General features: G+C 36.8%; 1 protein-coding gene across 7 annotated transcripts in view; it reads right to left on the bottom strand.

Annotated features, from left to right (window-relative positions):
* MAP7D2 (MAP7 domain containing 2) overlaps positions 1-17,654 on the bottom strand; it is a 47,840-nt gene that overhangs the window by 18,713 nt on the left and 11,473 nt on the right. For 5 of the 7 annotated variants that reach the window (XM_088144845.1, XM_088144844.1, XM_088144847.1 and 2 more), the window contains exons 2-6: positions 14,712-14,789; positions 13,434-13,597; positions 6,056-6,170; positions 5,200-5,295; positions 2,834-2,944 (exon numbers count right to left, since the gene is read on the bottom strand). In XM_088144845.1, coding sequence (XP_088000971.1) covers positions 2,834-2,944; positions 5,200-5,295; positions 6,056-6,170; positions 13,434-13,597; positions 14,712-14,789 — 564 coding nt within the window. The remainder of the gene's footprint in view (positions 1-2,833; positions 2,945-5,199; positions 5,296-6,055; positions 6,171-13,433; positions 13,598-14,711; positions 14,790-17,654) is intronic. The other 2 variants (XM_088144849.1, XM_088144850.1) reach the window with 1 other exon arrangement.

Below are 17,654 nucleotides of genomic sequence, written 5' to 3'. Positions count from 1 at the left end.
TAAGAAATGAATAAACAAGATGAACAAAAGAAATAAACAATTACAACCAAAAACAAAGCTAAATATATTTTAAAGTTCAAAATCTTAGATTTAATTCTTCCACAAAGAAGTTTTCATTATGTAAACCACGTTAAGTTTATTCAATCAAATAAATATACTAAAGTATTAGCATCTGTTAGAATTAGACATAAAATGGCAAAACGCTTTATTATTAAAAAGGGTTGACAGTTTAATTGTTGCTTCCTGAGTTGAATTTATGAAACAATAGCCAAAAGTATAATTTTATGGTCAGCATATTAAGATCTGACTTGCAATACTAAATGTTGTGTCATCTTTGATAGATACATTGAAATTTGGGTTATATATATTAATCAGCATACTCTTGTGTTATATTCTAAGCACAAATGATCAGGAAGGGACATGAGAGCTATTTTGCCTGGGCCTCAAATTCAAATTTAGGCAATTGCTTTATTTAATACAATATATTCAATAATGCTTTGTTCAATTTTTATATTCTGCCATTTTTTGTTTTTATTAGTAGTCTCAAAACCTACAGGATTCTTCGTTGTAAGTCTTGCCACTGGCATGTTAACAGTCAAGCATGCTATAGTCTAAAAACTATACTGGTCTTCAGCTATGAATAAATTTTAGGATTCAATTATATATGAAGACCATGATAAGCATGGATTAGCCATAGTTAACAATCAGAGAAGAATTATTGGTGACAACTTCTCAGCAAATAGAACAGAAACAGCTGGCTTCAGAACAAACATCATGCACAAGACTGAAGTTCATCTCAACTATCACAAAGTCACCACATAGTCACCACATAAGTGAAACCAGGTACACAGGGTCAGGCAAGAAGCATATTGAAACAGAAGTTCCATAAAAATCAGTGGAACATCTATAAGTGCACACTTAAATTCTTGAAGGTGGTGAAAGAAAAAAAAATTGCCAGTAGTTAACTAAAGACCTATTACTTCAAAGTTCTTTACTGTAATTACACATTAATAACTATCCAATTCTATCACGGGATGAACAACCTGAATTCATTACATATATTCTCGAATGCAAGTTTCATAGACATCAAGATGTGCATAATATATGTACAAAACAGGTGCATGTCATAAATTCTTTCTCTTGCTTGGCTACTCTCTTTTCTCTCAAGTTTTCAAGAGTTGGGATCTTTCCAAAATATATTCTATCTAGCATGCATCATGAGCAAGCAGAGCTCATGCAGTCTCTATTCAGCCTGCTACTACATACACAAATTTATATATTAACCTCAACACTAGCATTAATGGACAAACTGATCAATTTACATCTGACGGTCTTGGAATCAAGCACAAAAAATACCACAATGAAAAGATTATTAGTTGCTTTCTTCTAATCACAGAGTTATGGTTATTTCAGGTGTTACTTATTTCACTCAAACCTTCACTGGAAGGGAACATTTGAATCTGAATCCTAACTCCTGAAATATTACCTACTTATCAGGTGCCAACTGACCATAGAAGGGACCTAATCACAGTGTGAAAGCAAGGGGTTTAAAAGAAAATTCTTGTTCACATTCTATCCAAAGTTGTCCCACAAGTGAAATAATTGAGCATTTAGTTCTTCTTTTTATTATATTAACCAGTGTAAAAGTAAAGACACAAAAAATATATTATATGTTATTCAACATTATTTATAAAAATGGCTGAACAATTTGAATTCCAAAGCATTTTAAGTAATTATACAACACTTCAGAATATTTGAACCTTACAATCATGCCTTGTTCCAATTCTTATTACAATCCTTTAAGAAGGGTACTATTATCCTCAAATTACATTCAGGTAGCTTAAGCTCGAATATAATGCCTTGCACAAGACTCTGCATTGTGGAAAATAATCTATTTCTAAGTGCAATTTCTTAGCTACCATATTTTATTCATACTTCACCTAATAATCTTGAAAATGAGTTTAAAGCCATTTTGCACTATATTTAACTCCAGTACAAAGTGATCACTGGAAGAATCTCTTTTTTTGTATACATCACAGATCTAGCAATGGAAACAATATTTTAGATAAGCCATAAAGTTATATATGGGAGTTAAAATTGTTTCAGAGCTTTTTAAAAACAGAATTACAGCACAATCTTGTCCTCCTTTTCACATTTCCACATGGCTGCAATGAGTTAAGAAAATATTCTTAAGCCATTTTGATGGTAGAAAAAAATGTCAGAGAGGGAGAGTCAGCTGCAGGAAAATCCTCACATTAGTAGAGCTTTTTGTCACTGAAATCCAAAATGATATTGATTCCAAAGGACAGGCCCAAGGTGGGTCCTGTTCACTTGTGCGTTACATGTGTTTGTGTCTGTGTCTGTATTTGTGTGTGTGTGTGTGTGTGTATATGTATGTGTCTGTCTGTCTGTCTGTCTGTCTGTCTCATCCCTTGGTCAAGACAAGTCAGTAAGGCTCCTGCCTTCTTCTCTTGTCCTACTTGAGATATTCTGCCTGGTGCTGTTAAAGCAACAGCTCAGTAAGGTATAATCTGCATTCCCTACCACCACTGTTGTGAACCAGATATCAACTAGAACTACTTTGAGATGTGATTAAAACTTTTGAAATGACTAATGATAAACCATAGCAGACTTATTTCCTAAGGTAAGTTTTCAGTATCACAGTAACTTTTGTCCTAATTTTTGTCAAAAAATTAGCTGATTGAGAAAAGGAAGAGAAAGGAAGAAACCTGGGAGGAGGGAAAGGAGGCAGAGAAAAAGAGGAAGGAATGCCTTTGAACTAAAAAGAGATGACATTATTTCTGGGCTGACAATGAGCAGCACATTCACTTGCCTTTGTCAAGGGAATAAGTTATTGTTGCTGTGGAGGAGGAAAGACGCTTATTGATAGGCGACTCCATTTGCTTTGGCAGATTCATTGTAGAAACTGAAAGTTTGTCACATGCTGCAGAGAGATGCATTGAAGAGATTTATATTCATTCCACAATGCTGAACATTTTAAATTTGTTACCATGGACTTTGTGAATAGATCAGAACAAAGAATAAAGCACATCTGTCTGGCCAAACCATAAACATTAAAGGTTTTCCGCTTACAAAATAAACATTTCAATTTTACAATATAGTATAAGGTTATTTTATAGTGAATTTCAGCTTTAAAAAGTTGTACAGAAACCCCTTGATTTAACATGGTTAAATGGGGGTGGGGTGGGGTGGGGAGGGGTATCCACTGAAGCCAAACTCTTAAAACTTCCCAACCTATTGTTTAAACACTGGAAGACCTTCCATATTTTCAAACTAATTCAGGGATACATAATTTTTACCACCATAGCTAGTATCTCGTTCTTTCTCATGAGTCATCTAAACCTTTGTATAACAGAGCTGTCTGTCCTTCCTCCTCTGAGCCTGGAGTCTGTACTCAGCCATCTGCAGAAGAGAGCATCTCTTAGACTTTCTAGTGAAAGGAATTACATTTTCCTTATACTCGTTTAAAGTTTAAAACTTAAGAACTAACGCAAGAGGCTCCTATAAAGCAGAATCACTGACAGTTCTGCCTGACAGTCAGTGTTCATCATTCACATCTGACAAAAGAAGAATTTAATCACAAAATGTTTTTATTTAAATTTAGTTTATTTGGATTCAAATCTGTCTGAAACCAGCCTATGCAAAACTAATGTATTTGGTTTTATGTATTTCCTTAACAAATATTACCTCAAAACACTGATGTATTTAATTAATGTTAATTAATTACATACTGTATCGGTTACATCTTGTTAAGAATTATATAGTGCCTAGTGAAAAGATTTTAACACAACATGAAACTTCCCATTCTGTATTCCCCACTTTAAATCCAATCCTCTATTTTCCTAGAACAAATAATAGCTACTTCATGAAACTTTCCCATGTCCCTGATGAGTCTAACAGCTAGCGAGATTCAGATACATATTCCAAGCTCATTTATCTAATCCCCCAAAATCAATTGGAGCCAATGCACTGAGCTCATATTTAGACAGCCTCTGCTGCTTACTCATACTGATATGGCTACATTATTTTATTCTATGTATGTATAAAACTCCTATGCCTCTCTATCATTGTTAAAAACAGTCCCAAAACTGAGAATGTTGCAAAGACTATGAACCCCTTCCTGTGTTACATATATTTTGAAAGGAACCATCACCTCATATCAGTGCCTCTTCTGACTATGTTCTGTGACACCCAGACACAGAACACGTATGCCTATGCAGGAAACATCTAAGGGCAGACATGACCTTGGAAACCTGAATATATGGGACTCTGAATTCTGCTGAAAACTATACAGATAGGCCTATTTGGTTAGATATCCATATTCATATAGATATTAGCAAAAATAAGGCTAACATTGCCTGACACTGGGTGCAGCTCTACTTCTTTTAATATATAAAGAAGAGCTGCTCTGATAGGGGATAGAGAAAGACAATATGAACAAAAATGTCTTCAGCTGCTATATATGTATGTTATATATACAGAGGCAACCTTCCACATAAAAACACATGAAAATTGATTTTAATAAGTAAGCTAAATACATGATTGGAAGACAAGGTGTGTATATCTGAGATATAAATAAATGGTTTGTACCTGGTCATTTAAGTATATTACATTTTAATGTACATATGAGAGCAGCAAAATAAGAAATTGAGTTTTTCTTATTTCTACTGCTTCAAAGTAGCATTAGTACATACATAGTGTTTATGTATATACTGTGTAATTGAAATGTTTTAAATCAGTTCTTTTTCTACTCATTTTTCATATGCAGCACAGTATATATGACACATGACACACACACGGACCCCACAGGCGGACAAAGGAGATGAACAGGTCAAATGCTAATGGAAAAAATATTTGAAATATCAGTCTGATGCTGAATGCTGAGCATGCTTCACCTCATTATGACAGAACTAAAAAAGAAATACAGTGAAGTGCCTAGGTGCAATTCACCAAGCCCTCCTGCCGCACCACTTCCATTTATTTTAACAGGATGTGTTACTGTTAAATGAAAAAAGGGCAACAATAGCGCTTGGGAGAATTGGCCCTTGAATTTCCAATAAGGACGTTGTCATAGATGTAACTGAAATAACAGAGAACACAGCCATTAGGGGAAGGACAATATTAGTGGATATGTTATAGTGATAAACAACACAATGGCACTGGGAGTCTCTCAAATACCATTGGAGGGTTCAGCAGCAGCAGTTGAAACCACAGGGTCTGGAAGAAGACTGTTGACAGCTAAACCTAGAGGGGGTGGGGCATTTTCTGATTCACCTACATCACAGAAAAAAAACCAGAGCAAAAAAGAGGTGATAATTACATCAAGCATGAAAACCCAATAATACAAGAATGTTAATGTGTATGTTTCCAGAAAGATTACAAGACTGTCCTCAAGATGCCTAGTAATTTCTTTTTAGTCTTATCAAAAATTAATAATACAAAATAGTTTAGCTTTAATAGGGGTTAGACTGTTCGGGTCCTATTTATAATTAAAGAAAATATTTTTGTTTGATCAAAACTTTGGAAAAAGCTGATGAATTAAAAAATATCTGAATGGTTTCTCAAAATCATAAAAGGCAGAATATGGTTGGTGGTTTAATTATTTGCTCTGAAACCAAAAAAAAAAAAAAGCAGCCAAAGCAAAAGCTAAGACAATAATTCATTTTTATCTGTAAATACTGCACAATCATGAAGAAGTCCCCTGAGCTTTTATGAGCGTCTGGAATAAAAATAATTGCCTGCTGCAAAGTTATACAGAGCTGATAGCTATTGATACTACAGTGACTTATTTCAATAGAATTCAATTTTTTCCTAATAATATTATCTGCACAGATGCTCTGACATACCCAACTAACTTTCAAGAAGGTATCAGAATGTAAAATTTAATAAGCCATAGAAAATACTTCATGAATGATGCACTTGACCCTTTCTCATACACTGTAGCCTTCTACACTGAGAAGGAATTCTGCAGCTTTCTTTTTAACTCAAGCATTTCAGTTTAAAATCTGCAATGCAGCCAGCCGGTCTCACCCACCATCTCTGTCGCCTGAGCCTGCAGCCAGTCCTCCTCCCCAGGACCACCTCTTCTGTTTCTGCTCTAGCTGCTGATTTCGTTCCATGGAGCGCCGCATCATAGCCTCTAATCGTTCCTATGAACAGTTCATGCAACATCATCATTTTAAAAAAACTAGCCCTGATATAAAAAGCATCTTTTTAGAAAAACAGATTGATTCCAACAGCACATAAAGGCAACATTTTTATTATCAGCACTGTTAAAAGAAATGAACTAGGATCATCATCACATCCACTCACCTCTGAATATACATATCCTTTGTCTGCAGTCACTCCTAGGGTTGCTATGGAGGCTGAAGTTAGTAATACAAGTTAGATCACCTCCACTATCTGCTCCTGCTTGCAATACTGCTGCTGCTGTGACTCGGTCTGGGCTTAATTTGTTTAAGAATAATGCATGAGAAGCAGTCACCCTGTCATCGCAGCAGAGCTATGTTTTTTTCCTTCAGTGGTCAAACTCAGTTCCTGCAATTCTTTCCAACCTCACATATATTACCTCCTTTGTTTAATCAAGAAAACCCTAAAATGCAACTGAAAAAAACTATTATTCCTGGCTATTATCATTATCTTTCTACTAAATAAATGCCTATTAAACTGGATACGTTGGGGATAAAAAGCTCTATCCCTTTTTCTTCATCATTTTTCTTCATATTGTTATATAGTCCCATTGAGCATAATGCACAGTCATCTTCCTATTCCTCCCACATCCATTTCTCAATCTTGATTGCACTCTGAGATGCAATATACCAATATATATATATATTGTATGTATGTATATATGTATGTACGTATATGTGTGTGTGTGTGTGCGTGTGTATCTTAATTATTACCTACTTCAAATCTTTTTACCCTTGCTCAACTACTACATTTGGATCAGGGAGACTTAAATTTATAAGCTTGCTTAGCTTTAAAGCTCATTATTTGCAATATTTCAACAGAATTGTTAGGAATGGAAAACAGAGTATTAGTCTGAAGTTGAGAAAGGATAGTATAAGACTATATAAAACAGATGAAGTTTTCGTAACAAATTTGATATAATTAATCCTATATATTACCCATAATTCAAGCAGAGCACATACTCTAGTCTTTGCAGATCATTAAACATGGGAAGTCATGCAAAAAAAAGTACTTGCTTGAATGCATAACATGGCATGCTTACATATCAGTGAGAAGGTTATTAACGTGTCTCACTAGTTTATTACATTGTACATATATCTTCATTATGATTTCTTTTTTCTCTGAAGACCAATCCGTAATTAATATTAGTTTCATTTTGGGCCAAGTGATGACTTGGCTATTTTCTGAAGCTTTCAGCTCTTTAGTACAATCTTATCTTGTCTTCTATTTTTATCAGGACTACGAAACCTCCTTTTTATGATGTTGCTATGATGTTTATTCATATCTGTTGTGCGTTACTTTAATTGCTTGTACCACACCCTGAGGCTGACAGATACAGAGTTGGTAATAAATATTTAAATAAAAGTATTAAAGCAGAACTATTTTGTAACAAACAATGGTTTCTTTGTTAATTATATTTGCTTAAGATATATTTCAGAAGATGAGGTCAATGTACACAGCCTTTCCTCCCCTCCCCCACCACCACAATAATTCTAGGTAATATGTTGGGCTGAAAGATACTGACTGTCCTAAAGTTATTCAATGAGCTGAGATGGACTAGAACCTAAGTCTCCTCTAGTCCAACACTTTAATTATTTATCCACACTATACACAACCATTCTTGGATATTCACACTATACACCCCACCCTTCTTGGATATCTACATCAGCAGAGGAAATGATGGCAAATTGGAAAAACAAATCTATCAAAAAACCATCCACACTAACCAAGTGCTCCATTACCAAAGTAACAACCCAACCTCCCACAAGACGAGCTGTGTAAGAACATTATTCAAGTGAGCACAAATGCATTGCAGCAACTCAGAACAGCAGAAAAAGGAAACAGACCACCTATACAACATCTTCCAACAAAATGGATATCCACACAACTTTATCAAAAAGTGCCTGACCACTCAACCCACTACAGCACAACAAACACAAGCTATGGAAAGGATAACACTACTATACATCAGAAACATCTCAGAAACAACCAACAGACTATTACAACCACATGGCATCACCGCAGCACATAAACCAACTAAAGCCCTCCAAAACACCTTAAGTCAACCAAAAGACCAGTAGCCCAAGAAGAAAAAACAGGAGTCATCTACAACATACAGCGTAAGGACTGTAACAGCCACTATGTAGGACAGACAGGCAGAAGATTAGCAGAGTGCATCCATGAACATCAACTAACAGTCAGAAGACCCAATGAAAACTCCTTAATCTCACAACACAAGGACAGAGTCAACCATAGTTTCAACTGGGAAACTGTCACATCTTAGACCAAGCTAAATCCAAAAACTCGAGGGAATTCCTGGAAGCTTGGTATTCAGACAAGTCAGCCATCAACAGGCATGTAGATATAAACAACATTTACACACCATTGAAAGGGGACAATAAGGAGCTAAGAAAGGAAACAAAAAGACTAGAACACCTCCTTGCCAGCAATCAACACCCAGATAAACAGGGTTAATACCAGGATTAACACCAAACAAACAATCAAGCAGTAAACAACAGCCTCATCAAAGAACTACTGTACCAAGGAGAAAAACAACACCTCCTCCAACACTGACAGGGCAAGCTACTGTATCTAAACAGAGAGCAAACTCCAATCCCTGCTAGCACTGAAGATGTTACCTAGTCAGATAACAAAACATCTGCAAGAAAACAACCAAGCTAAGAGAACACCAAAGACTCCACCTTAATCATTACACCAACCTATTACCAAGAATCAGGTATAAAACTATATTTTTATTTAGTCTCACAAATTATGAACCCATGATTGGAAATATTTCAGATAAAAACAGTACAATATGTCATATATATTGGTAATTTTTATAAAATAGTAATAACAATGAGAAGTGACTAACAAGATGGTACACAGGTTAAGCAAAGAAAATCAATCTGACAGCAAAGGCACAGCCACACAGAACTCAGTTTTGAATGCCCCCAGATAGGTACATATAACACCTCTGTTACACCAGCTGCATTGGTTGCTTCCAGGTCCAATTCAAGGTGTTGGTTATTACCTTTAAAGCCCTTCATGGCACAGGACCAGGTTATCTGAGGAGCTGTCTCATGCCTGTTATATCAGCCCACCCCACTCGGTCTGGCAGAAGGGGCATGTTGTGGACCCCACCAGTCAAGGAATTTCGGAAGGCGGGGTCTAGGAAGAGGGCTTTTTCTGCCATGGCCCCCACCCTGTGGAACAATTTACTACCTGAGGTGCAGTCTGCCCCCACTCTCATGGCCTTCCGGAAGAGTGTGAAATCTTGGCTATGCCAGATGGCCTGGGGGCCTGATGGGGGCTCGCATTGTTGGAATTGGCTGATGGAGTAATAGATTCTGCCCCTCCATCATCTTGAATTAGTCTTTTTATATAGTATTATTTTTTAGCTAATTTAATATGGATATTTATATTTTTAGTTTTTTTAATGTTTGATTTTAATTGTGAGCCACCCAGAGTCACCTCTGGGGGAGATGGGTGGCATATAAATTTAATAACTAAATAAAACTCCATAAGCCTAAATTATACAGCAATCTTGCAAAATTGTGTATTACTGGTGCAGACAATATATTGGTGGACATAATTTAGTAGTTAACATTATAGATATCTGGCATCTATGGTATCTAGTTTTCCTAACTAAAGGTGATTAAAAGATTTCTTAGCAAATGTCATGACCTGGCAAATACCCATCCCCACCAAAGCAATTCATGTTAACCAGTTTCAATTGTCAGTCCTTGGTGTGAATAAAATAAGTCTCATCAATGAGAGATGAACCTCATCAATGACAGAGCTTTGAATATTTCCATCAAGTCACTGCCATAACAACATCTCACATCCATTCACAATGAGAGACAGCTCTTGATCACTGTCTAAGATAGTTACTTAATTTTGCCTACTGTATTTGGTATTTTTGTATCAGAAAGTCCTGCCTAGCATTCTATGGCCCCAGGTTTAGCAACAAAGCAAAACAAAGAAACCACATGTTTCTAATTACACACATGATATTTGTGGCCACACATGTTATTGCTATGGCCATTCTACCTTTAGTATGGTTATAGTATCTTTCTTATCTCCTTAATCCTCCCTAACCATAATACAGTGGTACCTCGGTTCACGAACTTAATTCGTTCCGCGACTCTGGTCGCAACCCGAATTGGTCGCGACCCGAATCAAATTTTCCCATAAGGTTCAATGTAAATATAGTTAATCCGTTCTGACCCCTACGAATTTGGTCACCAACCGATTTTGGTCGCGATCCGATCAAATTTTCCCATAAGGTTCAATGTAAATACGGTTAATCCGTTCTGAACCATATATATTTTTATTTAAAACCACAAAAATATGAAACAAAGTACAGTACAGTATGGTATGAAGAGAGAGAACGGTGACCTTGCTCGAGGCAACTTCTGGTGTGGAGGACAGGAAGGCGGGTGGGGAGGAGGTTATTGTTTGGAGGGAGAGTCCCCCTCCAAAAGGACATCGGGGAGATCTCCTTCAGGGGTTTCCTCTCTTCTTTGCCTCTTAGCTGCAGGCTCAGTTCTGGGGAAAAATCTGTCTAAAGTCAGTTGTTTTTTCCTGCGCTGCATAACCCTCCAGAAATGAGAGACCACGTTATCGTTCATCAGATTCAACACTCTGTTCATTACAGTTATGTTGGGGTGGTGCTTCTCAAAGAAATCCTGGCACTCATTCCATTTTTCCATAATGGATTTTATCACATCACTGCTAACCTCCTCCCTGTCTTCCTCTTCCTCAGTGGAATGCTCCTCACCAAGCGCTTTCTGCTGCTCACTCTGGAGTTCAGCAAGTTCTTCCGTGGTCAGCTCCTCCTTATGGTCCTCAACAAGCTCCTCTATGTCTGCACTATCGACATCCAGACCCATACTCTTGCACATGGACACAATCTCCTCCACTACCTCTGCATCAGACCCTTCAAAGTCACGTTCAGTGACACATTCTGGCCACAGTTTCCTCCAGGCTGAGTTTAAGGTCTGGTACGTGACATCTTCCCAGGCTTTGTCAATGAGGCTGATGCAGTGGAGGACATTGAAATGTTTCTTCCAGAATTCTTTCAGAGTCAAGGATGTTTCTTCAGTAACATTGAAACACCTGGTGAAGAGCGCCTTTGTGTACAGCTTCTTAAAGTTGCAGATCACTTGCTGGTCCATGGGCTGCAGAAGAGGTGTCGTGTTGGGGGGGAGGAACCTGACCTTTATAAAGTCATACTCAGCATCCATATCATCCACCAAGGCTGGAGGGTGTGCCGGGGCATTGTCCATCAGAAGAAGGCACCTTTCAGGAAGTTGGTTGTCAGAAAGATATTTTTTAACGGTGGGTGCGAACACCTCGTGCAGCCATTCCATGAACAATTGCCTTGTGACCCAAGCTCTCGCATTGGCCCTCCACATGACAGGCAGTCTGGCCTTGTTCACACTGTGTTCCTTGAATGCACGAGGGGTCTGGGAATGGTACACCAGTAGTGGCTTAATCTTCAGCTCGCTGCTTGCGTTCGCACACAGCAAAAGGGTCAATCTCTCCTTCATGGGCTTGTGCCCTGGCAGTGCCTTTTCCTCCTGTGTGATATAGGTTCTGTTTGGCATCTTCTTCCAGAAGAGCCCTGTTTCATTGCAGTTGAACACTTGCTGAGCGACGTATCCTTCCACCTTCATGAATTCCTCAAATTCTTTCTTGTAGGCTTCTGCAGCAGCCTTGTCAGAACTGGAAGCCTCACCATGTCTTGTCACACTGTGGATGCCACTTCTCTTGCGGAATTTATCAAACCAGCCTCTGCTGGCTTTAAATTCTTCACTTGCTGTGCTTGTAGAGGGTTTTTTTTGCAGTAAATCACTGTGCAATTTCCTGGCTTTTTCACAGATCATAGCTTCACTAACGCTATCACCTGCCAGCTGTTTCTCATTCAGCCACACTAACAAAAGTTTTTCCACCTCTTCCAGCACTTGTGTCCTCTGCTTGGTTAACATCGTTACTCCTTTTGCCACATCAGCTCCTTTGATGGCATCTTTATTCTTCAAAATAGTCGAGATTGTCGACTTGCCATTTTGTACTCCGAGCCCAGATCAGTCACACGAATACCATGCTCGTGCTTTTCTACAATTTCCTTCTTCAATTCAATGGTTATTTTCTTCAAAACCTTATTCTTACCATGCTTGCTCTGCACTTTCTTTGGAGCCATGCTAACAAGCACACCAAAAAGCTTCACAGGACGTCTGTTTGCTACTGCGATCTCGCCTACAGGAAGCCACGACCACGTGTCAGGGCAGGGAAAATGGCCGCAGATCCTGTTCGTCACCCGATGAAGAGTTTGCGAACGGAAGCAAAATTCGTGAACCGAGGTACCACTGTACATTCAGTCCTGTATAAGAGGGTTTCCCCCCCATCATTTTTCAGAACATCTATTATCTTTTCTTATGTAGTATCTATTCCATACTCATCTTTCATACATATTTCTATCAAACAACTTTCATATTTTCAAGAATGTTCAACATTCTATGGTATCACAGCAATTCATACAATGAATTAAGGGGTGGGGGAGCTTTCAGACATATTGAAAACTAAAACCCAGTTATTAGTATCACCTGTTACACTGTCACAGAAATGACTGGCCATTCTTTCATTAGACAAAGCGTATATGAAGAAAGAAGGCTATTCTCAAATAGACGCAGATGGCACATAAGCTGCAGATATTTATTTAATAAATTTATATGGCCGCCCAACTCACATGCATGATTCTGGATGGCTAACATTTAAAACAGAATAAAAACAGAATACAAAACAACCAAAATTAAAAGCAACATTAAATCAATAAAATAGTAACCAAAAACATTCAATATAATCTCAACCAAGAAACAGGCTCAACCTTACTATCTAGATAAGGGTTACTACAGTACTGTCTAGGAAATATGATCCTACTGATTGAATTTTCTTTGGTACTTTATGTCCCTATGTTTTTATGTTTTCTTTTTATTATTTGTTCATTGTGTCATTTTATATTGTTTACTGATGAAGTTGTCCTGACTTGTATGTTGAGCAGGCAGCTATATTTAATCAAACAAACAAATATTCTAAGTACTTAGGGATCATTGATTTAAAAACGTATTTAAGAAATTATCTTGCAGTCAAGTATTTTCCCCCAAAACAATATCTCAGCAAATACAGTAATCATAATGTTGCATACAAATAAATATACTGCCTACCTCTTCTTCTCTAAGCTTCCGTCTTCTCTTTTCTTCAACGGCTGCCCTCTTTTGCTCCTCCCTCAGTCTCTGCTCCTCCAACTTCCGCCATCTTTCTTCTATTTGTTTTTCATACTGAAGCTTTGCTCTTCTTTCTTTTTCTAAGATTTGCTGCTCCCTGGCAGCTTAAAAAAAATCTCAAATAAAAATTGAGCCCACATATTCCAATTGTTATTTATTTGTAGATTACCAGTCCTTATGCAGTCATAACAATACCAATCATACCCAGGACGTAGGTATTAGAAGGCTTGGTGGACCCCAAGTTTGCATAAGTATATATTGTATAGAAAAAAAGTGCTCTAAGGGAAAACAATTTCTGGTAGAGAAAATCACCAGAACAGGCCAAAGAAGACCATGTACTTAGTGGTTACAGAGTGCCAAATATCTGTTGGACAGAAAAAATGGGTTAATTTTCTTGAACAGGAACACTATGCATTGCAATATTTTGTTACAGGTCTTTTACAGTTAAATATTAACTGTCAAATAAGGAAATAACATACCAAATAAAATTGCACTTAGCCCACTGGCATTTCTTCCTGAAGAGCAAGTACACATTCCCTCATGTATGTGTGAGTGTGTGAGTGAAGTTGATTAATTGTTTATACAGAAAAAAACCAATCTATTTTTCCTAGGAAATTAGATACAAGCCAAGAAGTCTGGATATAAAATCAGAGCATGAGTAAACCTTTCATATACGTACCTTAGTAACTGGAGAGAAGTTCACTCTCAGCTCAAAATAGTTGGCAGAGTGAAACTAGATTCACACATCCCTTATCCTCCGAATGGATGTTGCTTGCTTGGTTCCCAAATGTTGGTGATCATATTCAAGGGGGGCCTTGTTGCTTTAATAATATTGAAGCTGCTACCACTGATAGGCTGGAAAGTCAAAGTGTACAGTAGCTAGGCTGAAGACTGGGGATATTGGCTAGCAGATTTCCCAAGCCTATATCATATTTGTTCCTTCTAAAAACTAAGTACCTGCTTGAGCAGAGCAAAACATAGAACAGAATGACATTGGGGGTATGATGTTCCTGCCTGCTGGTCCCCATTTTGTTTTTCCTAAAGTAAATGTCTCTGATCCCAGATGAGGACAGCAGGAACATTCATCCTAATGAACCCAGGACACAGTGTAAAGTGGCTCCTCTATTTTTCCATAAGTATAGTTAGTAATCAAAAGCCTCCAGGCTGCCTCCTCAAAGTAGATTATTCTTGCTTATTGAATAAGAAAATACAGCTTACCAAAATATTTTTCTCTTTCTTCTCTTCTTTCTCTGGCTAGTCTTTGCCTTTCATCTGTCTTCAGAAATCCATCTACAGCTAATAGCCAAAAAAGGGAAAATCAGCTATATCATAATAATTTATTATTTTTTCTTGACAATTTTGTTATAACTTTACTTCAATTTACATAACGGCAAGATGTATTAATCAATATTAATAAAGACCTTCACTAAAATCAAATACTGTAAGCATTTTTTAAAACTAATTTCACATACTGCTTCTTTCAAGATTTGTTTTAGGTCAGTATCACACATTGGCTTTATGTCATAAAGCCTGTTAAATTCCATCAGGCTTGAAGATTTTAGCAGTGTTGAAAGGCAACTAAGTAGATAGTGAATGGTATAAAAGAGTAATATATGATTGGCCAGCATGATTAAAAGGGTTGTAGTTGATCTAAAATTCCCATTATTTCCCATCAGTGGACTCAACATACATTGCATTCAATCAATCGCTACTGGGAGGCAAAAGTTTTAAAATAAAATGAAGCAGATGGCATATTATTTTTTTAAAATTCTAAGTTTATTTTCTATGAGTAACAAAGTATTTTAAATACAAGGTCAAGCAACAGCTAATATCATTTTCTCCATGGTACAATTTAGCTATATTCATGAAAGTTGAACAGTCTTGGTTACTAAAGACTACCATTCATGTTTAATACATGTACATTCTCCTGGAATTTAAAAGAGGCAATTCCTCTGCCGGCTGACAGGAAATCTGTGTTTTTATACCCTACAGGTCTTGGAACAGAAAACAATCATTTTGTAAGTTACCATAGGGCAAAAAGTTCAGATATGAAATATAGCTGAAGTTTTCCATTAATCCTTGTACAAACTCTGCATAAACAAATTGTGCATCCAACTAAATTTTGAAATGTACAATACATGAAAATGAACCAATATTAACTTCCTTCTGATGATTATAGACAAAAACAAGTAGCTAAGATACCCATTCTACTCTTGTCACAAAGATTCAGCTATCTTCCATCTCTTCTTAAGCTGTCTTTTGTACTCACAATTTCAAAGTGTCTCAGGAAACTGAATTCTGACTTTTGGCAGGTTTTTAGTGGTATTATTATTATTATATTTTTATCCCACCATATTCATATATATTTATTGGTCAACTCAAGGTGATGAACATACCTAATACTCCTGCCTCCTATTTTCCCCACAAAAACAACCCTACGAATGGGTTGGGCTGAGAGAGAGTGACTGGCCCAAAGTGTAATATTTCTAGTTTAAATATTACTCCCTCACCTTTGATAAAAGATTCTAAAGAGAGGCATCAATAACCTCAATCTCTTATTAAAAAGGATTTTTAAAGTTGATATTACTTTTAGCAACTCCAAATATATTAAAATTATTATGTGGCCCATCTTTGGGGATTATTAGAAAAACAGAAAAAGGCCTTATACAAAGTTGGATCATTGCCATCTAGCCCAGCATTAGATAGATACTCTGACATCCCTTCTCTAGGGTGTTATGCAGGATTTTTTCTACTTTATCTGAATATTCCATAGATTTATTTTGGGCCCTGTTACATACAAAGCATGACCTCTACCCTCTTCATTTCACATATATAAGATATAAACATCCTGCTTCCTTATCTTATTCTTGCTTCCAGAACACTAGGATATGAATGACAGTCTCAGTTCATTCTGTCTTCTCCCCAAACTATTCAATATGCAGTTGAATGCCTCCAAATGGTATTACACATAATTATGCAAATAGTGCATTGTGCAAAACTCTCCAATTTAATGGACAATAATACAGGCACCTCCCCTTCCAATTTGTGTGTTAAAACAAAATTTCACTGTGTGAACAAAAAAAACCCCAGACAGGGTTAGAATAAAACTTTCTCTGTCAGTGTTTGATATGACACAGAAACTTAATTCTTGGAATTTTTTATTTTGAAAAATAATGCCTAATTCAAGTTTTGCTCACTGTCTGTCTGTCTATCTTTTATTATATTAAAATCACACTTTGGTATTGTTTTAATCAGAACAGACAAAACTGATTTTTTTTTCCACCACCAAATTTGAATTGGCTCTTTATTTGAATATGTGCAGTAAAACAACCAGTGAAGACCTTGCTATAATGAGAAGAAATTCTGCTGACTGGGATTTGACTATCAGACCAATCTGTTGTTTTGGAACTCAGTGGAAGATACCTTTGAAAACTAAATGCAGCATGCAAACAAGTTTCATTTGGGAAAAAAAACTCAATGTACTGATTTTTTTCCTTACAAAGTCCAATGAGATCTCAAGACCAGTGACTTTCAAGCTGAAAATCTGTTGGCACAATCTATTTTGCTAAGCCTTGCTGAAATGGCTTTTCCATTATGTGAGTATGAAGAAGATAAATAAGCTTGAAAAATCTTGGAAACTACCAGGATGCCAAACATAAATAACAAATGTTATTAGAAGTAAAAGGCAATGAGTTTTAGAAACTTGATTCCAAGTTTAGGCTTTCCATTTCAACTTCCTTGAATACATCCCTAAAATAATCCTTATTATTAGCTCCAGGGACATTTTTAAGCAATTTAACAAATCATGAAAGTATCCAAGGACATATACTGCTTTGCTTCATCTCTTCCTGCTTAAACGTAGGATCAGCCTATTAGAATAACAGTCAGGACCTTGGCTCAATCCATATATCAAAATTACTGTTTTCTTGCTGGGAATGTGTCTGTAATGTTTTCACACCATCCAGAGTCCATGTCTCCCTTTGAGGTTACAGTATTTTGTTTCCTTATCAGTTGTAAAGCAATTCTTTCTTTATGTGGGATCCTCTGCTAGTGTATATGCATGCTTGAACTGTTTTGGATTAATATTTTGTAGTACCATGGTTTCCTCCAAGTTGGAGGACTTAGATGTTGAGGAGCCTACTTCAGATGAGTATTAATCAA

Source organism: Python bivittatus, unplaced genomic scaffold (assembly GCF_059951505.1).
Source record: "Python bivittatus isolate LINGU-HERP-01145 unplaced genomic scaffold, Pbiv_v1 ctg000350_np1212, whole genome shotgun sequence".
Classification (NCBI taxonomy): Eukaryota; Metazoa; Chordata; class Lepidosauria; order Squamata; family Pythonidae; genus Python; species Python bivittatus.
This window is presented reverse-complemented; position numbering and strand designations above follow the sequence as displayed.